The sequence below is a fragment of the Vicugna pacos genome, chromosome 2, assembly GCF_048564905.1.
Source record: "Vicugna pacos chromosome 2, VicPac4, whole genome shotgun sequence".
In the NCBI taxonomy this organism is placed as follows: domain Eukaryota; kingdom Metazoa; phylum Chordata; class Mammalia; order Artiodactyla; family Camelidae; genus Vicugna; species Vicugna pacos.
This window is the reverse complement of record NC_132988.1, coordinates 104126451-104154395: the sequence shown is the minus strand read 5'-3', so window position 1 is coordinate 104154395 and position 27945 is coordinate 104126451. Positions and strand designations below refer to the sequence as shown.

Here is a 27945-nt window from a genome sequence, read left to right as displayed (position 1 = left end):
GAGTGGCAAATGCTTTCCATCTATGAGCTCCTTTAATCCTCACAGCAACACAAGGAGGTTACTGTGTTATTATCATGGACATTTTCTACATGAGAAAATGATGCTTAAATTGAAGAGTTTATATATAACATGCCAAGGGTTTGGCAGAGCCAGAATTTGAACACAGAGTTTGGTACAGCCAAGCCTTGGAACCCCAATTCCTGACAAACGAAGCCTTCTGTGAGGGAAAAAAAAATCAGAATATTCCTGGACTTAGTTACTACATCCAGTTGGTATTTTCAGCATAAGGAAGCTAAGAAAGGGGAATTTTGAATTTGTCTACTTTTTATACCTAGAATTTCTTTAACCATCCTCTTCTAAAACTAGTGGATCTGCCTCTTCTTTTCTCAGAGCAAGGCCTGAAGGAAGAAGGAAAGAAACCAAAGAATCCACAAGCATCTCCCCTCTACTCCTCCTAAGGGACAAGTAGAGGCAATAGGCTTTCCATCCACTTAAAAGAAATGGGGTAAAACTAGAGGCTGTTTTTGCAAAAGCAGCTTGATCGTAACAAGAGTTTTCTATAAGCTGTAGTCGGTCTCGATCATTCATTCAACAAATATTTTCTGGGTGCCCTCCATGTGTTAGGCACTGAGCCAAGCATTTGGTCTCCTAAACAGATAAATGGTCCTAGGGATTCTGAAGTGGAAAACACGATATCTGGATAACAAAAACGTTATTTCCACAATTCCTTATGGGTTTTTCTGAAACCCTCAAAGTTTTGAAAATTAAAAATGCGTTCACTTCGCGTTAGTGACCTCAGGTGAGATGAGGATTTTTACCAGTCTTTATGCCACAGACTGTGAATATCCGTGCATTTGCTGAAGACAAATCAATGTGTTTGATTACCAGCTGCTGCCCACAACTCTACGGGGGACGGTACAGAATACACCGTACGCTTACTGCATTTCCTTTCAGATGCCGAAGACTCCTGCATCCGAAACCCATCTGGAGCCTGAGGATTTTGAATGGGGAACTTGATTTTTATTTGAAAATCACCCTTGCAAATCTCTACATAGTCTCTCGGACACATGTGTGACTAAAATCAAATCTTTCTCCAACGGTAATTGTCCAGAACCTAAGAATGCATTAGATTTTTGACTTCTCTGTGTATGCCAGAAAAACACTAAAAGCATGTTACATACAATCAATGTGCAAGCTGCCATAATGCTTACATTAGTGCCTATTCCCCTAGCCTTGTAACTTCTTCATTCTTGAGAATCAGCATGAATGCTGGAGCAGGGACAAACCTTCCAGATAACCCAAGTGACCCGCCCAGTTGCAAAGAACAAGGTTCCCAGGGGCCAGCATCTTCCATAACGACGTCTTCCAAGTTGTGGGTCACGATACATTAGTCTGCGGAGTGAAATCAATTCAATTGCAACCCTCATTTTCTTAAAAATAAAAAAAAAGCAGAACAGAACAGAACAGAAAACAGCATGAATTCCATGCAATGAAGGTAAGTGTGGTTTCATGAAACTTCTCTTTTTGAATATGTGTGTAGGAATGAACACACATATGTGCCCGTTTTCACACATTTATTGTGGATTGCCATTTTAAAAGTTTGAAACTGTTCTTCTATAATAAGCCACTCTGCACATTTATTCATTCATTGAATAGATATTTTAGTGAAAGGCAAGAGTGGGGCTGGGGGGTGGGTGCTGGGCAGGAAAGGAAAGTTGCACAGAAGAAATGATGCTTGAAAAGAGTTTTGAGAGATGCGTGGGTAAAAAAGGTGCCCGAATAAAGGCCATTATGTAACAGAAATAATTAACCAGTTCTTTGGGATTGAGGCATCACTCGGATTAATTAACACTTGCCCTGCTCACCTCACTATTACTGTGAGCTTGAAATGAAAGGTACTATGTTAAAATTTGGCTTTGTAGACTTTCTTAAAATTAAAGGCATTTGTTTTACAGCATTTAAAACTTACAGAACATTTTCCCAGAGACTTTCTCATTTGATAGGTGACACTATATGGCAAGTGGGACAAAAACAGTCTTCCCCAGTTTACAGACAAGATAGGTGAGATTAATGGTCTTTCCCAGCATCACATAACTAACAACTATCAGCTTAAACTAGGGCTCTTAACGACAAATTCCAGGCTCTTGTTAGTAGTCTATATTGGTAACAAACAAATTATTAGCAATTCCACAAATTACTTCTCTTGGGTTCAACCATATTTTTAACAAGACACTCTCAGAGATAACCGTGTCCCTGAAAGCAACGCATCTTCATTTACAGTATTTTGAGACCCTACCTGGAAGACAGGCGGCCCTCCTGGGGACTCTTCAGTCTTACTCCACAGGGCATGGCTGAGGTTAGAGAGGCCACCTACAGTCCTGCTCAGTGGCCAGCCAGCTCCACGTCCCCAAAAGCTCTGGCTAGCCACGTGTCGGATGACTGGGGTCTTCACCAGCTCAACTGTGAGCATGAGTTACTTTATTTTTCAAAGTGCCTTTCAACTCATAATTGTCTAAGTTGTGACTCAGGCCCTAAGATGTGACTTAGGCTCAAAATCAGGCCGACAAAGAACACACTGGCGTTGCTGTTTCTTCACGTGGGGTCTGTTATCACCTTGTTGAAGGCACTCTTGACAGGCAGGGTGCTACCCAGGCAACCAGAGGCACACATGGGTCTGGCCTCAGCCCTCGCAGCTGGTATCAGAATCACAAAAGTGGGTAAGTGGGTCACGTGGTCGCCCGACCCCACTGCAGAGGGCTGAGCTGAGCAGGGCACAGGCAAACACCCCACTTTCTGGCCACTCGGGTGGGGCCAAGGGACACACACTGGATTCTCCTTAGGCCCCTCCATTTTCGCCCTTCAGTCAAGGTGTAATTCTGCTTGTCAAGTTCGTGTGTAGTATAGGGATCAGGGATAATTGCTCTCCTCCCCACCTCGTAAAAGGAGGTTTTGTTTTCAGGAAAGGAGGAAACAAATTAGTATTTTTTGAATGTCTGCTATGTGCCAGGCACTGTTAGGAGTAACAATAATAAGAAGACCTTTATTTGATTATAAGGGTAAGTGTGGCAGCCACTGTTTAGTGAACATTACTATTTCCAAATTGTGCAAAGTGCTCTACTTGAAAGATCTCATTTTACCCTGTGAAATAGGTTGTTTGATTAGCCCCATTTTAGAGATGAGTACACTGCTGCTCTAAGAGGTCAATTTATCCTTCATCATGAAGGTAATAACCAGTACAGCCATACTGCTCTCTGCATATATCTGGTTAGGATCCTTTGGTTGTAGGCAACAGTAACTGACAAAGGAATCTGTTGGAAAAATATTGGAAATCATAGAATTGGCAGGAAGACAGAGAAGTAAACTTGGAAACAGGTAGGCAGCAAGTCTGGAGGCAGCACCAGGAATCACCAGGTCTCAGTGCAAAAAAGTTTGAGTCAGAGGCTACCAAACCCGGTAAAAGTGAACTCTGTTATGTTTCAGGCTCTGTCTCCCTGCTCAAATGTGTCGCCAACTGGCCTAAAGCTAATTGTGTGCCATGCTTTGCCGGGGGGCGTACAGGACACCCGGACTGTATCCCTCCAAACTGTCCCTCCAGATTACATCCAGTGGTAATATCCTCCAAATTGGGGTGCTGTTGAGAAAGAGAAATGAACACTGGGAAGTGAGAAACAGCAAATGTTCACCACGTGAGCCCAGGTAGGTCCATTCTACTGAGCTTATTTCTCAACCTTGCTAAGGTTCCCCTTCTAATGCTTCATGAATAAGGGGGGGCATTTAATAACAATTTCTTTTATTTGAACTAACCTCTGAGCCTCCACTAATCATACACAGAAGCACATATACAGTGGTGAAGTTTACGTGGCCGCAGTGTGGCACAGACACCTACCAAATGGAGAAAGGAGAAACCACAAACCAAGTGTACTGGGTAATCAGTGAAACATGGATGGATAAACTGGGTAAAATAGGCCCAGTTTCTGGCATGTATACTAGATACCATGAAATGCTTTCATTATCTTCTCAAAAATAGATTTCTTTTGAACTGCATTTCAATTGTATTTTTTAAAGCAGAGCTCATAGCTCATTTGTTGATGTTAATTCATGCCCACACGCCAACACCACGAAGGTGGCCTTGGGTTTCTCACCTTAAGAACTCAAACCTACTGCTTTCACCACTGAGTGGCTTTTATCTACCCATTCACTATTATCTGCAATAAAGCAAGTCATAATTGCTACAATGAAGGTCATAATAGTTAAATGACTATCTAACACACCACATTACTATCTGGATGGCTTTACAACCAGATAACTGCAGAGAGAGATGAAGGTAGCCAGGGTGTCAGGGAGGGGACCTCTCCGCTAAGGGACCCTCTCTGTCAAGCAATGACAGTGACTTTTACTGATGGGATCAGGCTAGACTTTATTAGCTGCTGCAAGAACAAGGTTTGCTAATCCAGAAAGGCTTCTCAGACGAAGATAAACACATGTGGCTGAAGAGTTCAAGTTCAGGAATAATTTAGAAACTTCTCCACAGCATACTCACTCTTTCTTAGAGCTATTTCCTCCCCGGGTCCCCCTCTACTTTCTATTGTGTTACTGCTCTCTTCCTCCCCTCCCCTCCCTCCTCCACCCAGGAATACCTCATTCCCATCCAATCGGCAGCACCAGGTAAACAGTTTCCAACAATCAGCAAAATCTCTCTAACCTCAAATAAGCTGCTCCCTCCATTCCTGGAACCCCACCTTTGCACTGCCCCATAATCTCGAGTTGGGACCAACGTGGCCACCAGGTCTAGTCTAGGTACCAGGTCCTTTGAAAAATCATAAATCAGGTCCTGCCACTCTTCTTTAAAAATGTCGCCTTTAAGAAGAGTGGCAAACAAGAGCCTTTCAATATCTGGCTGCAATCCACCTCCATGACTCTTCCTACTCGCCATGTGTTGTGTCTATCAGGTGCCACCTATTGCTACCCCATGCTCACTCTCCATCACCTCTCTCCTTTCTTGTCCTCCCCTGGACCCAGCTCACAAGCCCCTGACTGGGAAGCCCTTTGCCACTCCCGGACAGAGTAAGAGCTGACTCCTGGTGACCACACGGCATTCAGGGTGCACCTTGTTTAGAGCCTCACAACCACATACCACCCGCCTGTCTCCCCACAGACGGAGGCCTCTTTGCAGCCAGAGCCTGACTCATTCACCTTTGCATCTCCAGAGTTAAGCGCAGCTCCTGACCCAGAGTGCTCAAAAAATATTTGAGAAATAAATGATTTCAGTTAACACGAAGCAGAAAAAAAATGTATTATATATATATTTATTTATATATGATATTCATAATATATATTTTAGTAAGATAGCCATCAATTTATTATTAAGCCTACATCTGTAAATCCCATTTTAGCATCACGTTTAGGGAAAAAAAGAAGTTCAGTTACATAAACTCGATGTATATAGAGAGGTCACAGGATAGCTCCCACAGAATCATCAGAATGATATTTGTATTTAACCTCATTCTTATCACTTAAAATGAGCACTTTCCTATATCATCTGGGCATATGTCCATTCACCAGCTGTATCCTTTAAAATCTTGCAGAATCACTGCTCCAGGTAAGCATCCTGGACTGTCACCTGGAGATAGGTGTATACTCACAACTTCGCCAGATCGAGTGTGGGCATCTGCAGGGTAAGTGCCACGTGGCGCTGACCACACACTGATGCTTATCTCGCTGAAGTCCTCCAGCCCGCGACAGTCCTGGCAGGACTGCTAACCTTCGTGGGAGTCTTTCCTGTCCATAGCCACACCCTCGTCTCCAACCATACAGCTCCCTGTGCATTTCCACAGCCTTTTTAAAAATCTGTGCTCGCCTCTGTAATTTTTAGATAACATTTCAGCAATTTCAAGTTTGTAACCTAATGATTCTAATGCCATTCTCTAAGATGACTTTTTTTTTTTTCTATGATCTATCCTTCTTGGAGTCACCAGGGCGGTTCCCCCTCTCTGGTATTACTTTCGACAGGCAAACTTTGATTATTTGACTGCCCCAGGGGATGTGCTGAAATTTAAGTTAAGTGAGATTTCAGGTAATTGAAAGAGTTTATAATGTGAACCACAGTAGCTGGGGGGTATGTGAAATTCACTGACAGTCTTGGTTAACTGAAGTTTTGAATAACGAAGGCTGGCCTGAATATCTATTTCAATTCTTTCACTCCTGTTATTTATTTCTCTTTTCCTCCTTCTCCCCATCTTCTCACTCTCCAAAGAGTGTCCCGCTGTCAGGCCTATAAAGATGAGAAAACACAAGGGAAATGACTGGCTTGCCTCCTAGTTGGCCATACATGGGCTAGGAAACCCCCTCGCATTCACTGAAGAGAGCATGTATTTTTAAAAATCATTGCTTGCCTAGAGTGAATTTGCTCTCTCCTCCGAGCTAGGCTGATCCGACCTTGCCTGGGGCCGAGATGCTGAAGGTGGGGCGTGCAACTCTGGTTTGTTTCAGGACAGAACACTGAAATTAACCAGGCATCTGAGCCTCTTCCTTTCCATTCAGGTTGCCAAGAGCCTGGGATATGCTGGATACAGGTGACAGCCCATGTCACCAACCCTCACATATGCAATGACAAATTAAAACATATGACAGTCATATGTGGAATACGATGATGGATTCACTGGCTATTCATTATAGGATAATAATTCGATTCAGTTGCAGAGGGCTCCGCCTGTGGGCGGAGTAGTAGTAGTAAGCAGTAAGAAGCCAGCAGAGTATGGACCACATTTTGGTCCAGCATTCTTTAATAGGTGTGAAAATGCTCTGGCTCTACTTCCCCTTGTCTCAGAAAAGAAATTATAAAAGACCCAGCACTCCCTGATACAGCCCCACTGCATATCTGTCAGCTCTGAGCCTTTCAGATCAGCTCCCAAACACCATGGGCAGAGGGACCTGTGGCAGTGCCTGCACTTTATAGGTGAGGTATTGAGAGGATTAAGGGTGGCACTGGCTCAACTAGAATTGATTCCTGGACCATCCTTTAACAAGAGGGAATTGGGGAGTTAAAGAGACAATAGTGTCATTAATAGAAGCAAGATGGCACCTAGGATTTAGAGAAAAGTGGGTTTCACTGCCATCACCTACCACTGGGCCATGAGAATCCACTCACCCATTCTGAGCTTCAGTTTCCTCGTTTTACAAAGGATGCTATGAACAACCATCATCATTTTGGAAACTACTCCGTGCCCAAAGATGATTCATCATTTCATGAATATAAATCATTAATCTTTATCACAACTCCAAAAGGTAGACACCATTACCCCCTTTTATAGATAAAGAAGCTGAGGCTCTAAAGGGTTAAAAAAAAAAAGCATGCATCTTGCATGTGGCAAAGGTGAGATTTGAACTCAGTGCTTCCCCCTGCCCTCTCTGCTGCAGTGCCCTGCTTCTGTCACAGAAGAATCTAAGGATTTTATGAGACAATGTGTATTTTTAAAAAGCACTCAATAAAGTCTAAAGGCACCAATCTTATTAATTATCATGGTATCAAAAGAATCAAAAGAAGAGTGTCTGTCCTATTCAAAGAAAGAAAACAATCTCTAATCCTAAGTTTGTCAGCAGACCTTGCCTTTCTGAGAAATGTCATCTCCCTGCTGGGATGAACTGTTCCGTATGAGGGTCAGAGCGCTCGGGATGAAGATTCAACTCAAGATGGAGCATTTTGTGGGAATAGTCCCTGGCTCCCATCTCTCTGATACTTGAGTCAGGTGCAGATACTCTAAAGCAAGGAGGTGTTCATCCCAGTCTGCCCCCAAAGGCAGTCATCTGCAGCCTAGAGATCTTGAAATCAGCCATGCAAATCCGTCACCATTTTAATTATCCAAGTAAATAGAGCTCTTCCCACCATCTGGCAAGGTTTCAACCAACCGCAATCATTAAGCTCCCCCAGTGGTTCTCTCTGGATGAGAACCACGGAGTTATCACTAAAGGGCCACTTGGGCCTCAACTTCCGCCTACAGGATGAAGGTGTCCCCAGCTGAAACTTGTGGCTGGAAGCTGTTTTTTTCCCCTCTCTCTATTCCTCACTCACATTTTTCTGAGCACTGTTAATGTACCACTTCAAATTAACTTTATCTTCGTCATTCTTACTGTCTTTCCACCAACTCTAGGCAGTACTGATTAGTGAGAAATTTTTCTCCACAGGAACTGTCAGTCCAGAACTCAGCCCCACAGCAAAAAGTTAGGAGGTTTATTCTGGAACATGGGTGGGTGTGCAACCCCAGTGATTCAAATCACCAGAGATTTCAGAGACCAGACTAAATTGTAAATACTTCTTAAGGCGAGGACTCTGTCCAGGTCTGTTTCTCCGGCTGATAACTGTGCAAATGAGCGGATTATGTCAGTGGAAGATGCCCGTGGGTGACCAGAATTAATTATGGCTTTCAAGAAAGATGGCAAAATCCTCACTGGCTACAAATCACCAACTGACCACAAGGTAATGTTGGAGATAATTTTATTTGCTTTCCTGACAGTCAGTCTGTTCACTAACCCACTACCTCTGTCATCTCCGTTCATCAGGGTAGCATTTGAATGACAATAAAATGTGTTGCTCCAGTCTACTCTTCTGCAAGTACAGAATTAAGACGTGACACTTAAAAAATTCCTTGGGGAAGGACACACAGACATCACTGATGCAGGTAATGTCAAGGTTCGGGCATTTCTCTTTCAGCAAAGAAAATTCAGTGATAATTCAGGATAACTACAGACAGTAGCATCAGATTGCAAATTGCTGAATATATGATCAGTCTGACCACTCCAAAAGAAGATGAAATTTCAGAGGCAGACAGGCCTAAAAGGCTACAGAGGGCAGTGGATATCCTGAGTAAGACCTTGAGCTTGAGACCCAGATATGCTCATGGAAACATCCCTCAAAACACAGATGGGACCCTCCTCTACCAGTGACTGTGTACCAGGCAGTGCTCTGGGCACTTCACACACATTAGCTCATTTGTCCTCACCATGTCCTCTGTGAGGTAGGTACCACTATGATCTCCTATATTCATATACACTGCTGGTCAATAAGATGGAAACAGAAGTGTCCTTTGGGATTTCAGGGATGTTTCCTTAAGGGGGTGGGGGGATACACTCCTTTGTCCATCTTCCCCAGTCCTGTAATATATTGGTCCACAAAACGGAAAACCTCACTCTTGGAACAGAGTGGTAGAGTGGAGAAATGGAAGGTACCTGGATCCCCGACAAAAGGTGAGCCACCACATCCACCCAAACTGCCCACCTCCAGATGTACTGTACATGTGCTGGTTGTTAGCATAACTGACGCCATCTTGGGCGCTTATAGTTTCTTCTGTCCTTTTGCTGACCTTACCCAGGACAATAGTGTGCAGTAAATCACTTCTCTGTCGTCAAAGGCTTTGTAGTTAATAGAAATTGTTTAATAATCACTAGGATCAGGTGGCCTCTACGCTCTGTTAGTTCCCAAACAATGATGAAAACCTTCCCTGACGTGTTTTCGGTGCCCATGAGACTAGTTACCCATTCATGAATCTTGACTTAGGCACGTACATCCTGTTTCCAAGCACCTACCCCCACACTCTAAGTTAACTATAAAATTGTCCCAATGGCCCCTCAGTGGTGCAGACTGTATCTGTGAATGCTTCCGGACCATTGTCCCCGATCCCACTCTGTGAGTAAATCACCCCATAATAAACTGACCTATTGATTATATAGAGCTGCCTACCTCATTTTTCAGTCTCAAGATGCCTTCTTAGTTCAGTGGGCACTTTTCTTTCCCTCTGTCCTCCAACAACACGAACTAGAAATACAGATAATTCTATCTTATTTAAATCACTGTTATTTCTGGTATTAAATTAAAAGTAACCCCAAGTAATATACAGATATGCCCAAACAACTGATTCTGAGCAAATTTCAGAAAGAGAAATTAAGAATACAACTGCATCAAAAAGAATAAAATTAGGAATAAATCTATCTAAGGAAGTAAAAAAACTGTACTTGAAAAACTATAAGACAATGATGAAAGGAACTGAAGATGATGCAAACAGATGGAAAGTTACATCATGTTCACAGACTGGAAGAATTAACATTGTTAAAATGACCATACTATCCAAGGCAATCTACAGATTCAAAGCAAGCTCTATAAAAATACCAGTGGCATTCTTCATAGAATTAAAACAAATAATTCCAAAATTTGTATAGAAACACAAAAGACTCTGAGTAGTCAAAACAATTTTGAGAAAGAAGAACACAGCTGGAGGTATTATGTGCCCTGATTTCAAACTATACTACAAAGCTACAGTCATCAAACTGTATGGTATTAGCACAAAAACAGACATATAAATCAATGGAATAGAATAGACAATCCAGGAATGAACCCACACTTACAGGGGGAATTAATCTATGACAAAGGAGGCAAGACCATACAATAGAGAAGAGACAGCCTGTTCAATACATGGTGTTGGAAAAACTAGACAGCTACATGCAAAAGAATCAAACTGGAATACTCTCTCACACTATATGCAAAAATAAATTCAAAATGGATTAAAGGCTGATGCCACAAAACTTCTAGAAAGAAGCATAGACAGTACTCTCTTTGACATTAGTTTCAGTAATTTTTTTTAGATATGTCTCCTCAGGCAAGGAAAATAAAAGCAAAAATAAACAAATGGGACATCAAAATAAAAAGCTTTTGCATATCAAAGGAAACTATCAATGAAACAAACAGGCTACTTACTGAAAGGGAGAAGGTATTTGCAAATGACATATCATTTAAGGGGTTAATATCCACAATATACAAAGAACTCATACAACTCACCATCAAAAAACACAAACAATAAATTAGAAAAATAGGCAGAGGATATGAATAGACATTTTTCCTAAGAAGACATACAAATGGTCAACAGGTACATGAAAAGATACTCAATATTACTAATTATCAGGGAAATGCAAATCAAAACCACAATGAGATATGACCTCACACCTGTCAGAATGGCTATTATCAAAAAGACAACAGTCAACAAGTGTTGGTGAGGATGGAGAGAAAAGGGAACCCTCGTGCACTGCTGGTGGGAATACAAATTGTTGCAGTCACTATAGAAAACAGTATAAAGACTCCTCAAAAAGTTAAAAATAGAACTACCATATGATCCAGTAATTTTACTCCTAGGCATTTATCAGAAGAAAATAAAAACACCAATTAGAAAAGATATATGCACCCCATGTTCGTTACAGCATTATTTACAATAGTCAAGATACAGAAACAACCCAAGTGCCCATCAAGAGATGAGTGGGTAAAAAGGATGTGGTACATATATATACAATGGAATATTACTCAGCCATAAAAAGGAATGAAATCTTGCCACTGGTGAAAACATGGATGGACCTAGAGGGTATTATGCTAAGTGAAATAAGTCAGACAGAGAAAGACAAATAGTGTATGATTTCACTTATATGTGGAATCTGAAAAAACAAAACAAGTTAACAAACAGAACAAAACAGAAATAGAGTTACAGATAGAGAGAACAGGTGGTTGCCAGGCAGGAGGGGTGTAGGGGGAGGCGGAATTGAATGAAGGTGGACAAAAGGCACAAACGTTCAGTTAAAGATAAATAAGTACTGGAGTTGTAATGTACAACATGATAAATATAATTAACACTGCTGTCTGTTACATATGAAAGTTGTTAAGAGAGTAAAACCTAAGAGTTCCCATCACAAGAAAAAAAATTTTTCTATTTAATTTTGTACCTATATGAGATGATGGATGTTCACTAAACTTACTGAGCTAAACATTTCATGATGTATGTAAGTCAAATCATTACACTGTATACATTAAACTTATACAGTATGTCAATTTTATCTCAATAAAACTGGAAGAAAAAAAGAAACTGGAGACATGGGTAAAAGGTAAAAAAAATCATCTATATTGTCACATATATTAATTCATTCCTTTTTATTAGTGAGTAGTACTCCATCACATGGATGTAACACAATTTGTTTATCCAGTCATCAAGCAATAGACATTGGGATGGTTTCCATTATTTTGCCTAATATGAATCAAACTTCTTTGTATATTCAAGTAAAAAAAAATCCTAAATAATATATCTAAATGACCAAGCAACTGATATTGAGGAAATGTATCACCTTATAATGTAAGATATGTGACTGAGTTCATAATAGAACCCTATGTCACCACTGAGAGGTGACACTGGGTATCCATAACACAAAAGTGTATAAGGACTATATCAAGGTACTAAATAGAGTTTAAATGAAAGAACATTTCCCTTCCAACTCCATAATTCAAAATACATACTTCCTAAAAATGATCACTCCACTCTAGCAGGTTAGTTTGTTCATTCATTCATTCATTCATTTACTCCCTCGTTCATCTGGTGAGGCTGTGGTAGAGTGGGAGAAATGCAGGCTTTGGGATCAGGAAAACCTGGGGTTCAAATCCCAGCTCCTGCCTTACTCGCATCTTCCCTCACGTTCACGCATCATCTCAGTCCTGGGGACCACAGCTGTAAAACGGTGGCAACTCCAGCTGCCTCCCGAGGCTGTTGTGAGGAATAAACGACAATGCAAAACTAAAACATCCTGCTCATTCAAAAGGGCTCAAAAACATGTTTCCTTTTTCCTTTAAGTATGTGCCTGAACTGAATGTTAAACAAAAAACACTTCATGAGCTTAGAGTCCCTCACTTCTGTGGAGCCGGGGCTCAGACAGGGCTGGGTCATCTGGCACTTCTGCCATGTGGTGCCTGGCACACAACAAGTGCCTAAAAAATGGAAACAATTTAAGTACAACTTTCCTGCTAACGGTAATAATGCTGATACCAAGAGGCACAGCAGCAGAGGGATCACGGTAACCGTGGCAGTAAAATAATTAAAAGCTAAACCCAGAGAGGGTGAAATCGGAGGTTCCCAAACGTGCATGGTCCGAGGCCACACAGTGGAGACTGAACTGCGTGGCACTGGGTAGGAGAGTGTTTCTGGGAGACAAGTGGCATTTTTCTCCTTGTCAGTGTCTTCATGGATGATTCCACCAAAGAAAACAGCGATTTCCCTTGCTCACCAATGTCACCTTAAAAGCATCTCTCTCTAAACCCAAGTGTCTAAATTGTCCAATGAATTCCCCTCCTCTTTTATAGAGGAATTTTTTTAAAAAGAAGTTGCAGAATGAGATGGATGAACACCCTGGAATTCGCTCTCCCGTGCACACCTTTATACCACGTGCTACCTGCAACTTGAGGTGCCCTTTCCAACACACACGGGCTGGTAATTAGGACGTTTCGCATAACACACACGTGTTCAAAGCAACTAAGTGAGCCAGGGAAGGCACAAGCTGGCCTTACAAACACCACAGGAAGATCTTGAAGTTGCTGGAGCTAAACAGAATCCCGGATGTCAGACATCTGGGCTTTCTGATAGTGGGAGACGCTGCAATAAGTATTCCTAAAACAGAGCCTCGAAGTACAGCAGATGTCTGACTTGTCAATACTGCACGTCCTGTGCTGCCTTTAAGACAGATGCGGATGCTGATGACGAGTTAAGGACCTACTCACTACTTATTGAGGAGCAGAAAAAAGAACAAGTTATAAAACCAGCCTGGAATGACCCAGGTCAGAACAGTGGTTTCCTGGCTGGGGGAGGATGCTGACTGGGAGAGGGCACGCGAACCGTCTGGGAGCCTGGGGCCGCTCTGCATCCCGATCTGGGCGGCGGTCACACAGGTGTGTAAAAATGCATCCAGCATCCACTGTGTGCATTCACGGTACGAACGTTAGCCTCAATACAAAGGGAAAAATCAAATAGCATATGATGTAAACTCAGTTTTAGAAATAAAGGTATGGGGCAATGTCTGAAAGTTTATACACTAGAATGTCAATAGCAGTCAACTCTGGCTAGTGGAATTATGGTTTTTCCTTTGAAACATACCTATATTTTCTAAATTGGAGGGGGCAGTGAATTCACATTACTTGGAAATTTAAAGATAAATCCATCATGACCCGAGGTCTTATCATCTCTAGGTAACACCTTCAGCCACTTAGTTTTCTTCCCCGACCTTTCCTTGTTCACAGATTCAGGACATCAAGGGCAGGGCCCCGCTGCTGCAAGGACCCTCTGTGATGGGGGTGAACAGGTGGGCGTGGGAGGTTAGAGGCCCTCACTTCTGCGGAGCCGGGGCTCACACAGGGCTGGGCCACCTGGCACACCTGCCTTCAGCCCACAACACGCAGGGGGCGTCCTGACCATCTTTCAGGATGTGGTCGCAGCTGCAGGTCTTCTGACACCACTTTTACTCGACTTCCAACCTAAACTGAAGTCTTGGCAGGAGTCTGCAACCAGACCCCAAAGGTCTCTTTTTCAGCTTAAGTTCTTAGGTGGAGAGCTGGGTCAGCTGAGCTGAGTGTGCAGAGATCTGAACCCAAGGCTCCCAGAGAGAAAACCTTCTGACCCTCAAGTGTAAAGGCTTAGCTCCACATGCTTGCTTCTTGCTGAGTGATCATAAAAAAAGGACTCTGTATTTTTTAATATTTCGTAAACACTCTGAATTTCCGTTTCTTCGTCTATAAAATAAGGACACTTCCCCCTGCTCATTCTAACTGATAAAGTGGCTACAAGAATTAGATTACGGAACACAAAGGATGGTGATGACACCCTGTTGGGTTTTGCACCCCAACTTTTAGCAAAGTGCCTGGGACCTAATCCTCTTAAATACCAGAGGAAGAAAGACAGACTTAAGGAGTTATTTTTATTACTTCTCATGATAAGAAAATGGCCATACGGACCCCCCAAACTGCGTTTCTTTGCATGAGAGGCAATTGTGGGTGGCAAATAACCTTGAAACAAACTTAAATTCTAGTCCAGAGCAGAGTTAAAGATGTTCAGACACACTCTAACACAGGTCAGAATCCATAATAGAAAGTGGCTCTTTATAATCAAATGATTTCCCACCCGCAGCTTCTGCCTGACGCTTTTCAAGTAATAGATCTGATGGAATAAAATTCCAGTCTGGAAGAAAGGAAGGAGAAGGAATGGTGGGAGGGAGAGTGGGAGGGAGGAACCGACTTCTAGTAAATTCAGAAACCACTTAGAGCTTATTAAAAGGAGATATGACTTATTACCTTAATCACCATCTATATTTTGAGAGTCAGAAGGCCTGTGACATCAAATGGAGGGAAGGGGACCTGGGAGAGAGGAACAAGTAAACATGCTATTCTGACAAACAAAAAGGACACCCTTGTTTTAATTCAGTAGTTTTCCAGTTCAAGCGGTAGCTGAGAAGCCACTGGGTTTGTCGTCTCTTTTAGATTTGTTCACTACATGCAGGACATGGTTCCAGGCACAATGGGAAATTGAAAAATGAATCCGCCCATCCTGCGCTGAGGAATTCCAGACTGGAGGCAAGGCATGGACAGAAACAATTCCATTGTGTGGCACCAGGGAGCTGCTGGTCACGGAGGTGTGTCAAGATGCTTGGGATTGCAGAAGGCAAAAGACCTTTCAGGTGGGGATCAAGGTGGTCATGACCAAACCTTGAAAGAGGAGTGAGGAGAAGGAAGGGAACAGGAGTTCTAGGCAGGAGCATGGACTGAGCAAGGCCAGGTGCAGGGAAGCAAAAACCCCAGGGGGTTCTGTTTGCCAGGAGCACAGGACTTGTGAAAAGGAGAAATGCGAAATAAGGCATTTTTGTTTTGTCTGGACAAAAGAAAGGCCTTAAATGACAACAGAGTCTGAGCCCAGGTGAGGGCCAATAGGACCTTGGAGGTTTCTGAGCTAGAAAGGGTCAGGATCACAGCTGTGCCTCCAGACCCCCGACCAGGCAGTGATGGATGGGATGGAAAGGCAGAAAGAGATGCAGGAGGCAGGGAGGCTGATGGGGAAGCACCTGCAAGAATTGAGGAGGGAGGTGAATGCTAGTTCTTTGTGAGCAAGTGCTGTGTCTTGAGCACTGAAATCAGCTGACTGTGAGGCTCATTCAAACCCCCAACAAACGATGACAAATACAGAGTGGTCAGCAGGAGACCAGACTGAGGGGGAGTGAGAAGGGTCCAGGGTCAGGAGGTGAATAAGGGGAGAGCAGAAGAGGCCATGTGATGGAAGCTGCCCAGGAGATGATTGATCGAGCAGCCTGCAAATGCGCTGGAAGTTCTGGCAAAGCTGGAGACAGTCGGAAAAGCAGAAAAGGTTACAGATTGACCCCGACAGCACTCGCCAGTCTGGAGCAAATTAAAAGGCAAATTGGACCTGGCTAAAAAAAAAAAAAAGGGAGTCCCATTGCTGCCACCTCCAATATTGCCTTGGTCATGGGGTCTGCAGATGGCAGAGCAAGCAGGTACGTCAATCTGCGCCCCATCGATATGAATTCTCAATGGCATCACGTTGACAGCCAGCAGCTGACCCATCACCTCCCTCTGCTGAAGCATCTCCAAAGTCCCGGGAAGGGTTTTCCTAAAGCTCGGGCAAGGACGGGACCACCACCTCGGCTGCAGACGGTTGGGGCCATTAAAACACACTTTCACGTACCTCATCTCACTTTATCCTCATCTTAGGTGAGGGACGCAAGGCAGGTACTGTTACTCTCATTGTATAAAGTCCAGAGAAACTGAAGTCTGGAAAAGTCAGGACATTTGCCCGAGACCACGAGCTACCCAGTGGTAGGGTTTGGTGACTTATGTAACCCACTGCAGCCTGAGACAGGAAGCTGGCCAGGACACCAGGCATATGCTGGGCCATGTGGAACTCACTCTCATCTCCTTCACAGCCATGCTCAGCTTGGGGAGAGGTTGGAAGTGGGGCACCCCATCAGGTGAGCAGGGCTGGTTTCACAGAGAATGTTGGAAATGGCAAGGAAAACTGTCTTCCCTTCCCTTCATTCCTTCCATCCCTCCCTCCCTTTCCTCTCCAAGTACCTGCCCAGTATCATGTGCCTGGCGCTGTGCGAGACGTTGGTAACCACCCACCTCTTCCTCAGGGACCCATTCCCTTACCTTCTCATCCTGATCGCAATCCCCCATACCACCTTCCTAACTGAAATTTACCACCCACTTCCCAATCTCTTGAGGTAGGAAACCAAGTGGAGGTTATGACATTTGAGCTGAGCTTTAAAATGTGAGTAGGAGGTGGTCTATGGACATAAGCCAAGACCTAGAGATGCCTCAGGGTATGGAATGATCTGGTAGCAGTTCTATGGCAGGGTTGGGGGAGGCGGTGGCATTAGAGGCACAGAGCAGTTACTGAAGGTGAGGTGAGGGCAGGCCGTTGGAGGACACCTGAGGAATGGCTCTCCCTCTGCAGGCTCTGGAAAGCCATCAGAGAACTTTAGGCAAAGGAGTGGTGAATCATGTCAGTGCTGGGAATGACAACTCTAGTACCAACGTGGAAAGATCTTAGAGGGTGTTGCAAATATGCTGGGAAGAGTGGATGAGAACCTGGGTGGTGGTGGGATAGTAAGAAAGGTGACACAGAGCCCTGATTTGAGGACTTGTTCTAAAGCAGAAAAGATGGGCCTTCATAAACAATTAGATGGGGGGTGGAATTTGGGAAGAACAATCAAGGACGCTTCCATAGTGATGCCATTAACTGAGATGGGATAGAAGAGGGGAAGAGGTGGGAAGGGCGGGAGGCAGAGGGAAGGTGAACTCAATTTAGGGCGCACTGAGCACGAGGGTCTGGAGGACACCTCCAGCGGCCCCATGGAGGGAGGCAAAGCCCTGCGTGCAGGGGAAGAAGCGTGGAGTATCAGGCAGGTTGAGGCCAGAAGAAAGACCACAAGGTGTGGCAAATAGGAGGCTGGTCTTTGGGAGGCCTTGACAGGAGCATTTTCAGGAGAAAAGCAGAGGTGGAAGGCAGACCCAGGTGGGTTGAGAGTGGATAAGAGCAAGGAGACAGAGGGACAGGGACAGGGGCAGGTGACCTCCTATGTTCTGCTCAACCCTCATCCCTAGGCAACCTCTTACTCATGCCCTTTGAGTTGCCTCCAGAATGGAGGCCATTCAGAGCCCCAGGAATCTCTGTAGCTATCCGGGCACTCAAGGTCAGCTTAACAAACAGCACCTGATGTCCCACTATGTGTCTCAAGCAGAGGAAGACATCTGGGATTTCCCAAGCAAGCCTGCGTTTTGCCACCTCTGTGCCTTTGCTATCTCCATTCCCTCTGCCTCGAACACCCTTCCTCTGCATTTCCTCTGGCAGAAATCCTGCCAAACTTCCTGGCCCAAGTGCCACCCTCATCAAGAACCTCCTTAATTCACCAATCCAAATGATCTTCCCCTTAACCCACAGAGCACTTACCACAATGCATGCCCCTGTTCTCCATCACCACTAGACTGTAAACCCCTCGGGAGCACTGTCTCACACACAAGGCTTCGCACATAGCAGTGCTCATTACGTCCCTAGTATGCTGCGTGCTGACCTCCTACTTTGCTAACCATCTGTCCCACTGAAATACCCTGGCCTATGTTTCATTCTTCTTTCATGCCAACCCACCAACCCAACACAGGGATGGATCCATTCTGACGTCACTGACCCCCTACCTGTAGGTCTGTCACTAATAAACTGCAGGTGGGCAGGCATGTCTGTGAGCCTCTTCCCACAAATGAGAATGTGAAATCAAAGCAGAAGCCCTGCAAATGGGCCAGAACTAAGTCATTACGAGGATGCTCTATCAGCATCCTCACTCAGGTGCAGGACCACACCTCTTGAGCCACAGCATAAAGCCTTATCATTCTAGAATTCCTGTCTTCTGCCCCAACCCGGGTGGTCATGGCCCCTTTCCTCAGGAGATCACTAACCTGTATAGCAGTTAAGATCCACACACAGAGAAGGTCCTTTCCTTGCTCAGAGAGCATGGAAGGGTTCCACGAGTGGCTTGGAACCTACATCACATAAGGTGACAGGTCGAAGAGCTCACTTTACGCTGGGGTGGTCACGGACGACTTTTATGAGGGCTGTGGGTGTCTATTCCACCTTGAAGGGCTGGTAAAGGCTGTGGTCAGGGAAGAAGTGGAAGGCCCACCAGATGAGGTCAGGGTGGGAGAATAAGGGAGGAGCCAGAATGCAGAACAGACCGGTTCAGCTGGAACAGCCAGTTTATGAGGAGAACAATGAGACAGATGGCTAGAAAGACAAGTCAAGATCAGCTTGAGGAGGGTCTTGAATACCCAGTAACGGGGAGCTATTGAAGGCTTCTGAGTGAGAGGACCTGGTGAAGTGCTGTTTTCTTCTTATTTTTCTTTTTTTTTTTTTTAAGATTGCTTAATAAGCTAGTTGTAAAATGGTAGATTGGCTTAAAGAAGTCTGATATTTTGAACAAACTTAAGATGTTTGTTACAATGAAATACCGTAAGATAAAAGAAACAGGGTCAGCTAGAAGATGTGAAATGAAAATGGAAACACTTCTAAAAAATCTGCTTAAGGTCCGTGTTTCTTGGGGACCAGGTGTCCTCTACCACTGGCACTATCTTACCTGAAGGACCAGAGAGAGATGCAGGCTCCCAGGTAAGCCAAGTCCTCTGCCAGGAGGCACCCAGAGCCTCAGTATAGTTTTATTGGTGGAAAACCAGGCAGTGGCTAAGAAATATTGCTCACTCTGGTCATTTTCATTCAGGGACTAGCCAAAGTCCTCTTCTCATCTTCAGCCAATGTATTTTATTCAACATGAAAGTCGCTAAATGAATTTTTTTTAACAGAATAAGAGTAGAAATTGTCAATTTTAGAAGCACATATGTGAATCTCCCTGCACAGGAGAGAACATGATCCCATTAGGTAAAAATAGCAGTTCTGCTCGCTTTCCCCCACATGCTAATTTTAATAAACTTACTCTGAAATTAGCCCGCCACTATGAAGATAGCTGCTCATCAAAAATGTTCCCGGGAAGCATGGAGTTTGCCTCGTAAGAGTTCAGATACTCCCAGGAAACTCTCAACAATGCAGAGTTCTAAATGGAACCTGTCCTCTTCTCCCCAGACGCAGTCCCCTCCCAGCCCTCAGTCATATCCAGCACCACCACTCTCTAGCCACACCTCAAGGGTCATCTTGGACTCGTTCTAGTCTATCTTCTCAATCCCATTGGCTATGAAATCCTGTACATGTCTTCCTTTGAAAATCTTTCTCATAGTCATCCCTTTTCATGTCTCCCCACTGATGCTGCATCCCCTTAGCACCTGACTTACTCAGATGTCCAAGCATTCACATACTCCCCATTTACTGAGTACCCATGAAGGGCAAGGTACAGTGCTAAGTGCTAAGGTCACAAGTTAATAACATACGGTTCCTACCCTCAAGGAGTCCAAGATCTTCTGGGTCCAGTGGAAGGACAGACAAGTGGTCAAGGGTTAGTTAAAAAACTACATGATAAGTGATATGACTTAGGTGCCATAGGGGTAATTGGGAATACGGATGGTGACAGAAAATACTAGATTACTGGTAGCTCATCTTCACTTGTCTTTCCCTGACTCCTGGGAGAGCTACCGAATTTGTCTGTCTGTCCCTACTGCCTGGCACGGTGCCTTGTGAATGACAGAGGCTCAGTGGTTATTGAGTTCAGTGGACACAAATGTCTTCCAGGTATTTCCATCAGCTTATACTCTAGCTAAAAAAGCATTCAGTGGTTATTACCAGCTACATGAGAACGCACCTTTCTGTCTTGCTTTTGAAGTTACTCACCATCTGGTCTGCCTTGGCCACCCAAGCTCAGTTTCTGCTGTACCTCCACCTACTAGTTTCAGCCTCTATCCGGAGCATCTCCTCAAAGGCCAGCCACCGGCCTAGTGTTCAGGCCTGCTTCCTGTCACCATCGCCCACGCCCCCTTCAACCAAAGGGGAGGGACCCAGTTCTACTTGTCCTAAGAAGTTTTCCTCACTTCTTCAAGCCTCGCTGATTGTGTGTATATGTGTGTAAGAATTGTTCATTATTGTGCAGTTTTTTCATTTAATAATATTATTAATATGAATAATGCTTTGAAATATTAAATGATACTCTATCTACCTCGACTCAAATTCCTGTAACTCCTACCCTGTTCCTCCTCATATATCCCTCTTCCTTTCAAAAGCTAGACATTCTGCCTTTGTATTCCAAGGGAAAGAGAGCTCAGCGGAACACTGGTCACAAAGTGACTGGCTTTTCAGTTTTGAAAGCCTGGGCCTTAAGACATCAGGACAAAGAAGAGCCCCCCAGGAGTTCCTTCCCCCTCCACCCTCCAAAAGTCTAGAAAGATCAACAAAGTTGAGAAAAAGGCAGACTGAGTGCACGGAAGGAGAGCTTGGTTATCGGTGAGTTTCTAAGAATGAAGATTAATCACCCTGATGTGGGGTGGGGAGAAAGAAGTAAGGACCATGGGAATGAGGTACCAGGGGCATGGCTAGTTGTTCAAGGGCAGGAGATGGGGAGCTGATGAGCTGGGGAATCAGAGAGATAAAGAGTAAAGCTCTCTATAGCAATGGCTGTCTTGAATATCCATTTCCTCCCTTTTAAAAAATTAGGTTTATTGAGGTATAATTTACATAAAGGAAAACTCATCCTTTTGAGGTGTACAGATCTATGGATTTAACAAACTTATGTAGTCATGTAGCCATCGACACAGTCGAGGTGTAGACTCTGCCCATCACTCCAGAAAGGCTCCTCGTGTGCCTCTGCAGTCAGTCTGCTCACCCACTCCAGGCTATGGCCACCACTGAGCTGTTTTTCTGTCCTTTTAGTTGTGCCTTTTCAAGAGTTTCACATAAGCAGAATCTTCTAGTCTGTGCAGGTGCCAAATATTTTTAGGACTCATCCACGTTTTTGCATCGATCTGTGGTCTGCTCTACCTTATCGCTAAGCAGGATTCCGTGACATGGATGTAGCAAGTTATCCACCTGCCTGTTAGTGAACACTGCTTGTTTCCCATCTTCGGCAATTATAAATAAAACTGCTATAAACATTCACATACAGGATTTTGTGTGGACGTGTGTCTTCATTTCTCTCAGGTCAACAACTGGGAGTGGGAATGCTAGCTTGTTGGGTTAAGTGCGTATTTGACTTTATGAGAACCTGTAAAACTGTTTCCAAAAGCGGCTGTACCATTTTATATTCCCCCGGCAATATAGGAGTCTTCCAGTTGCTCTGCAGCCTAGTCAGCACTTGATTTTTCCATTTTTGACTTGTGAGTTTGTTTTTCCATTCTAATAGACGCGTTGTGGCATCTTATTGTGGTTTTATTTTACATTATCCTAATGACCGATGATGCTGAGCTCGTGTGCTTGTCTGCCATTGGAATCTCTTCTTCAGTGCAGTGTCTATTTAACTCTTTTGCCCATTTTTAAAATTAGGCTGTTTACTCATTATTGTGTTGTGAGAGTTGTTTATATATTCTGGATATCAGATATGGGTTCCACACAAAATTTCTCCTAGTCTGGCTTGTCTTTTCATTTTCCTAACAGAGACTTTCAAAGAGCAGAAATTTTTAGTCTTGGTAAAGTCCAACTTATCCTTTTTTTCCTTTTATGGTTTGTGTTTTTCGTGTCCTACTTTTCTAACTTTTTAATAGAACCCTCCCAAATTTAAGTTGGGCACATCTAGCTGAAGTGGGTATTTCCTAGCTTCCCTTGCAGCTAGGTGTGGCCATATGACCATGCTCAGACCAATGGGATGTGAGAAGGGATATGTACAGCTTTCTAGTCATCCCTAATTTAAAAAAAAAAAAAGGCCCTTGACTTGGACTTCCTCTTTCTCTCTCTCTCTTTCCCCTTCCTATGGGCTGGGACAAAACATGGCAGGAACTCAGCTTTTATTACACACTTATACAGACGATCATCCCCTAAGAAACAGTAGAGAAACAAGATGGGAGAAACCTGGGTTCTTAACTGACTCACAGAGTGGGGCTGTCTTCCCAGCCTGAACCACTTCCACTATGGCACAAAAGAGATCTAAATGTCTACCTTATTTAAAACAATATATTTTGGGGAGTAGGTATCTTTGTTAAGTGGCTTAGACTTTAACGAATATACCCTTCTTTCTTAGGAAGTGAAAAATAATCCTCAGTTTCCTGGACCCAGCCTGGTGAGGTGTGGTACATCTATGCAGAAAACTGCACCATAGTTTCCCAAAGTTTCCCTCAGCTCAGGAGTGACTCAGGGACAGCAGAACATGACTGAGGCCCCCCACCGTGGGCAAGGGAGCAAAGTCCCCCATGCCCAGAGCAGCAGAGGAGGAATCCATCACCTTGTTCTCCATTCACCCAAAGCAGCATGGGTGTGACAGGGGCCAGAAGAGGCCCGAGAGGGAAACAAGGACACAACAGTGACCGACAGTGACCAGTAACCAGATCCTAGACTGAAATGAGGAGGATGTGGCTGAACACAAATAGCCCAGCCCAGGTGTGTGCCCCCCATCCCATCATGCCCACCAGTGGCTGAGTACTACTTATAGCCCCTTGAACTCAAATACAAGTTCAGGCAGAAGGGTGACTCCAATCCAGGTTACGTTCCCACCACCCTTACCATGGGAGTTTATAATCATGATTCAAGTGTTATAGCAAAATAAAGAAGCTTTCATTTCGTGAACACCTGAGTTTGAGTCCTGGGGTTCACCCTCATTGTACTAACGTTTGTTGAACACTTCTGCTTGCTGGGCAAAGAGCAAAGAGCTAACAAGAATTACTTCATCGGATCCTCACAATCATCGCACCTGTGCAGTAGGTACCACGTTATCCTGTTTACAGATGAGAAAAAGGAGGCTCAGAGAAGTCGCACGGTGTGGTGATTCTCTCAGCAACCATTCCTCTTCTTCTGGCAGATAGTACTGACAGCCCCAGCCCACTCACAGTCCACGTGGCCTGGGCCAGGCCTCCCGCACAACTGCAGGCCTGAGGCAGTCAGATCACTACACTCCTGAGCAATTTCCTCCAGGGCAGGTGAGAGACCCAGGTGAGTTCCAATGGAGTGACTCCTGGAGTTTTACAGAATCTCCTGCATAAGACTTTCTGTCTTCCCTTCTGGTCTTGAACTTGAGAAGGTGGGAGGCTGAGACTGAAGCCAGGCAGCAAGCAACCCCCAAAATGGAGAGAAAAACATCTGTTTGTGTGCTGAATCCAGCAGTGCCCAAAGCCACCCCCATCAGGGAATTATTAGTCATGTCGGCTATATTCGTTTGCTAGAGGCTGTTGCAACAAATTGCAGGAACTGGGTGACTTAAAACAACAGAAATTAATTCTCTGATAGTCATGGAGGTTAGGAGTCTAAAAACCAAGGCGTTGGTAGCTCCCTAATAAGGCTTTAGGGGAAGATACTTCCTTCCCTCTTCCTAGTTCCCGGTAGCTGCCAGCAATCCATGGCTGGGCCCTTGGCTTGGGGCAACGTAACTCCAATCTCTGCTTCTGGCATCACATGGCCTTCCTTCCTCTGTGTCTTCACGTTGTCTTCCCTTTGTGCATCTCTGCACCCAAATTTCCCTCTTCTCTTAAGGACACTGGTCATTGGATTAGAAGCCCATTCAAGTGACCTCATCTTAACCTGATTACATCTGCAAAGATCCAGTTTCCAAACTGGGTCTCAATCACAGGTCTGGGGGTGTTTGGGACTTGAATGTATTTTGGGGAGGACACAACTCAACCCACAATATCAGTCAATAACTTCCCTCTGAGCTGAACCTCCTTGGTTTGGGTTTGTGACCATTTGCACCAAGAAAGAAATAGAGCCAAGACTTCCCCTCCAATCTCAGTCAACAAATGAGACCCAAAGCTGCGCCCTTAACCGCAGGGTCAGACTGCAAGCTTGTTCAGCCTCTCTCCCAAGTGTCAGCCGCTCTACCTTGGGCAGAGGCCCAGGGTGAACCATCTTCTATATCTGCCTCACAGCCACTGCATACAACATGCTCAAGGAATATAGGATTGATTGCTATCTAATTAATTAACCAAAATTCAAATAGTGAAATTGAATTGGGCATGGTTTATCACAGGGCAGCAGGCTAAGAGATGACCAGGACTTTTATCTTAGAAATAAAGTTATTGACTGTCTGCACGACTGCATTTCAAGATTTCCCCCTGATTTGAAAAGATCACCTCAGGTGGTGAAGAGGAACACACTTCCCCCTCCTCAGACGGTTAATTTCCAGAAGAGAACACCAGCCACGCTTCTTTCACATGTGTGGCCGTGTTTACTTCAGGGCCTGAGAGACGGCTGTGATTTCACCTTGTTACACTAAAACTCTGAAAACAAAACTGATCTCTATAACATCATTTCCATAAAAAATGTTTCCTGGAGGCCAGCCGAGGAAGCAAACTGATTGAAAGAGAGCACAGGGCTCTGGGCAGGAAGGGCGATGGCGTGCGGACACGAGGCGGGAGGCAGAACCCAGGACTTCTGCAGAAATAGGCATGAGCTGTCAGAAGCCCATCTGACCCAGGTCAGATGTCTGGTGATGCCTTCCCCAGCTCCTTCCGTCGGCTTCCAAAATCACTTTCAAAGACCACTAGCCACTGACCATACTCTTCCTTGAATCCTACTTTCCTGAGCCCCAGATGATTTCTCCACACCAGACCCGGTCCACACCCAGGGAAGCCAGGTCAGCGGAACTTGAGTAGGTAGGGGAATTACTTGGGGAGCCCCGCTGGTGAGAAAAGCAGATTTGGGGGCCACACCCCTAAGCACTTTCATGCAGATAAGGTCATTAGTTTCCTGTGGTTGCCATAACAAATCGCTACAAACTGGGTGGCTTAAAACATAGAAATTTATCCTCTCACAGTTGTGGAGGCTAGAAGTCCAAGAGCACACTGTCGGCAGGATTGGTTCCTTCTGGAGGCTATGAGGCAGAATCTATTCCAAGCCTCACCCCGTTTCTGATGGCTGCCGGCCACCTTTGGCATCCCTTGGCTGTCGCTGCCTAACTCCAATGTCTGTCTCTGTCTTCATATGGACCTCCTCTCTGTGCATCCCCGCTTTCCCATAGCCTCCTCCCTTGTATCTCTGTGTCTCAAATCTATCTTTGCTTTCTCTTATAAGAACACAAGTCATTAGATTTAGGGCCCCTCCTAAATCCAGGATCATTTAAAGATCCTTAGCTTGATTATACATACAAAGAGCCTGTTTCCAAATAAGGTCTTATTTCCAAATAAGTTACTGGGATGTTAGGACTTAGATGTTTCCATGGGGGAAAGAACATGATTCAATCCACTACAGTAGATTTGGGGAGGGACCCAGAAATTTGCATTTTTCCCCAAAATTCCAAGTGACTCACTGTATTTTTTGCTCACAAAATGACTCTGATGTAGGTGATCTGTACATCATATTCTAGAAACACTGATCCCATCCCGTTGCTGAGGATTTAAAGAAGAATAAGACGTAGCTCCCTCCCTTGGGGAACCTGCTGCCTAGGGGAAGACACAGATGAACCGGAGATTAAAATATAAAGCGTGGCCTAGGGAACCGAGCCCTGGAGTCAAGGCGGACCAGGGTTCAGATTCTGCCCCCTCCAGCTGTGAGACTCTGGGCAAGTTCCTTTGCTGGTCTGAGCCAGTTTTCTCCTCTGTAAAATATGAAATAACTCCTACCTTATACCATTATGAGAACGAGGCCATGAGAAATGCTGAACATCAGGGATGGACTCAAGAGATGGCCATAAGCTATTGTGAAGGCAGGAAGCATGCTGTGTTCATTTTCACATCCCCACAGCATCCTAAGCTTTAATGAATTATCTGAAGGCAAGAAGGCATTACTCTGGAGAAACGCAGCTGGGGTAGACAAGACAACTCCTAAAAGACCCATTTCCAGAACTTGACTTATTCTAGAAGTATTTTCTGAGCAGCTGCTGTATATGGAGCTCCGTGAATGGGCACTTGGAACAAAGAGCCAAATAAAAACTCCCAGCCTAGTGGGGAGACCATGAGGCCACAATTCCACGTGGTCAGTGCAAGGCAGAGATGTGCTTGCTCCAGGGACAGCCATGCAAGTGAGCACTGCCTTCTTTGGTTTCTCATCCTTCACATCCACCCTTTAGTATACTCTTAGTGTTTACTGTGTGACTCTCCTCCCAAACCATACCATGTGCTTCAGGGGTTCTATGATGGCAGAAAGGGCTGTCTGTCTTCTTGGCCACTACATCCCAAATACCTAGCGATGTATCTGAATCCTAATAGGCATTCAGCAAGTGTTTGTTGGAGTAGTAAACATTCTGCTATTTCAGAGCCCAGCACTGGACTTCTATGAAGAATCGCCTCCAGCTTCCTTGACTACTGGGAATGATTCTTGATGGGCCAAGAAGAAAGATCCCCGAGGATCTTTCCTTTGCCATAAAGCCTGACAGAGGAGATGGGGACAATGTACCCTAGTACTGTATAGTTATTTTGTACAGACCGAGAGTGAATACACGAAACTTGGGGAGAAGCTATGACAGTACATTCCTCTTCAGAAATACAATGCTTTGCACACAGTGAACATTAAATAGTTATCAGACTGACCTGGAGACCCAAAAAAAATGATTAAAGGAGAAAGACAGTAGGTTTCACTTCCAACACCCAACATGGGAAGGAAGAGAAAATCACTACATCCTGCACTGTGTGCAAAGGACAGTGAAAAAGAAGACCCAAGGTGGCCTTGGGGATGGGGGTGTCCGGGGGAATAGTCAGCGTGTCTGGGTAACATGGCTGAGTGCCGTCAGGAACGGTGGGACATCAGGACAAGCAACTTAACGCGAGAGAAAGGCATCAGCACCCCCTCTCACCTGGAGAAGTCGCAGCCCCTCCCAGGCCAAAACACCCTTAAGGTGACTGAAGAGGGAACGGCGTGGGAGTCGGACCCCAGGGGTATTTATGACAAAATAGTTTGGGGGTGTGGTATTCTCTGCTTTCACAAGTCGAATGACTTTTGCACCAGCGTTGTGTTGACTGAATTGAATGAGTGAATGAACAAAGCCTTTGGAGGACCCCGAACTGCTCCCGCCCCAACCTCCGCTGCAGGCGATTCC

General features: G+C 44.6%; 1 protein-coding gene and 2 long non-coding RNA genes across 7 annotated transcripts in view; 1 reads left to right on the top strand and 2 right to left on the bottom strand.

Annotated features, from left to right (window-relative positions):
• Positions 1–27945, bottom strand: part of CCDC149 (coiled-coil domain containing 149) — a 96491-nt gene that overhangs the window by 67847 nt on the left and 699 nt on the right. Inside the window, exon 1 of one of the 5 annotated variants that reach the window (XM_072945640.1) lies at positions 19831–19917. The exons of 2 other annotated variants lie outside the window; for them this stretch is intronic. Coding sequence is in view for 2 of the 3 variants with exons in the window: in XM_072945650.1 (XP_072801751.1) it covers positions 18803–18859 (57 nt within the window). In the remaining variant the exon portion in view is untranslated. Of the gene's footprint in view, positions 1–18802; positions 19033–19830; positions 19918–27945 lie in introns of those variants that run through there. 2 more of the 5 variants (XM_072945650.1, XM_072945626.1) reach the window with 2 other exon arrangements.
• On the bottom strand, positions 6068–9804 carry LOC140700542 (uncharacterized). The gene is made up of 2 exons (XR_012078955.1): positions 9734–9804; positions 6068–6271 (listed from the first exon to the last, which is right to left on the bottom strand). It is a non-coding gene; the product is annotated as an uncharacterized lncRNA (long non-coding RNA).
• LOC140687799 (uncharacterized) lies at positions 18793–20996 on the top strand. The gene is made up of 3 exons (XR_012062363.1): positions 18793–18900; positions 19427–19508; positions 20668–20996. It is a non-coding gene; the product is annotated as an uncharacterized lncRNA (long non-coding RNA).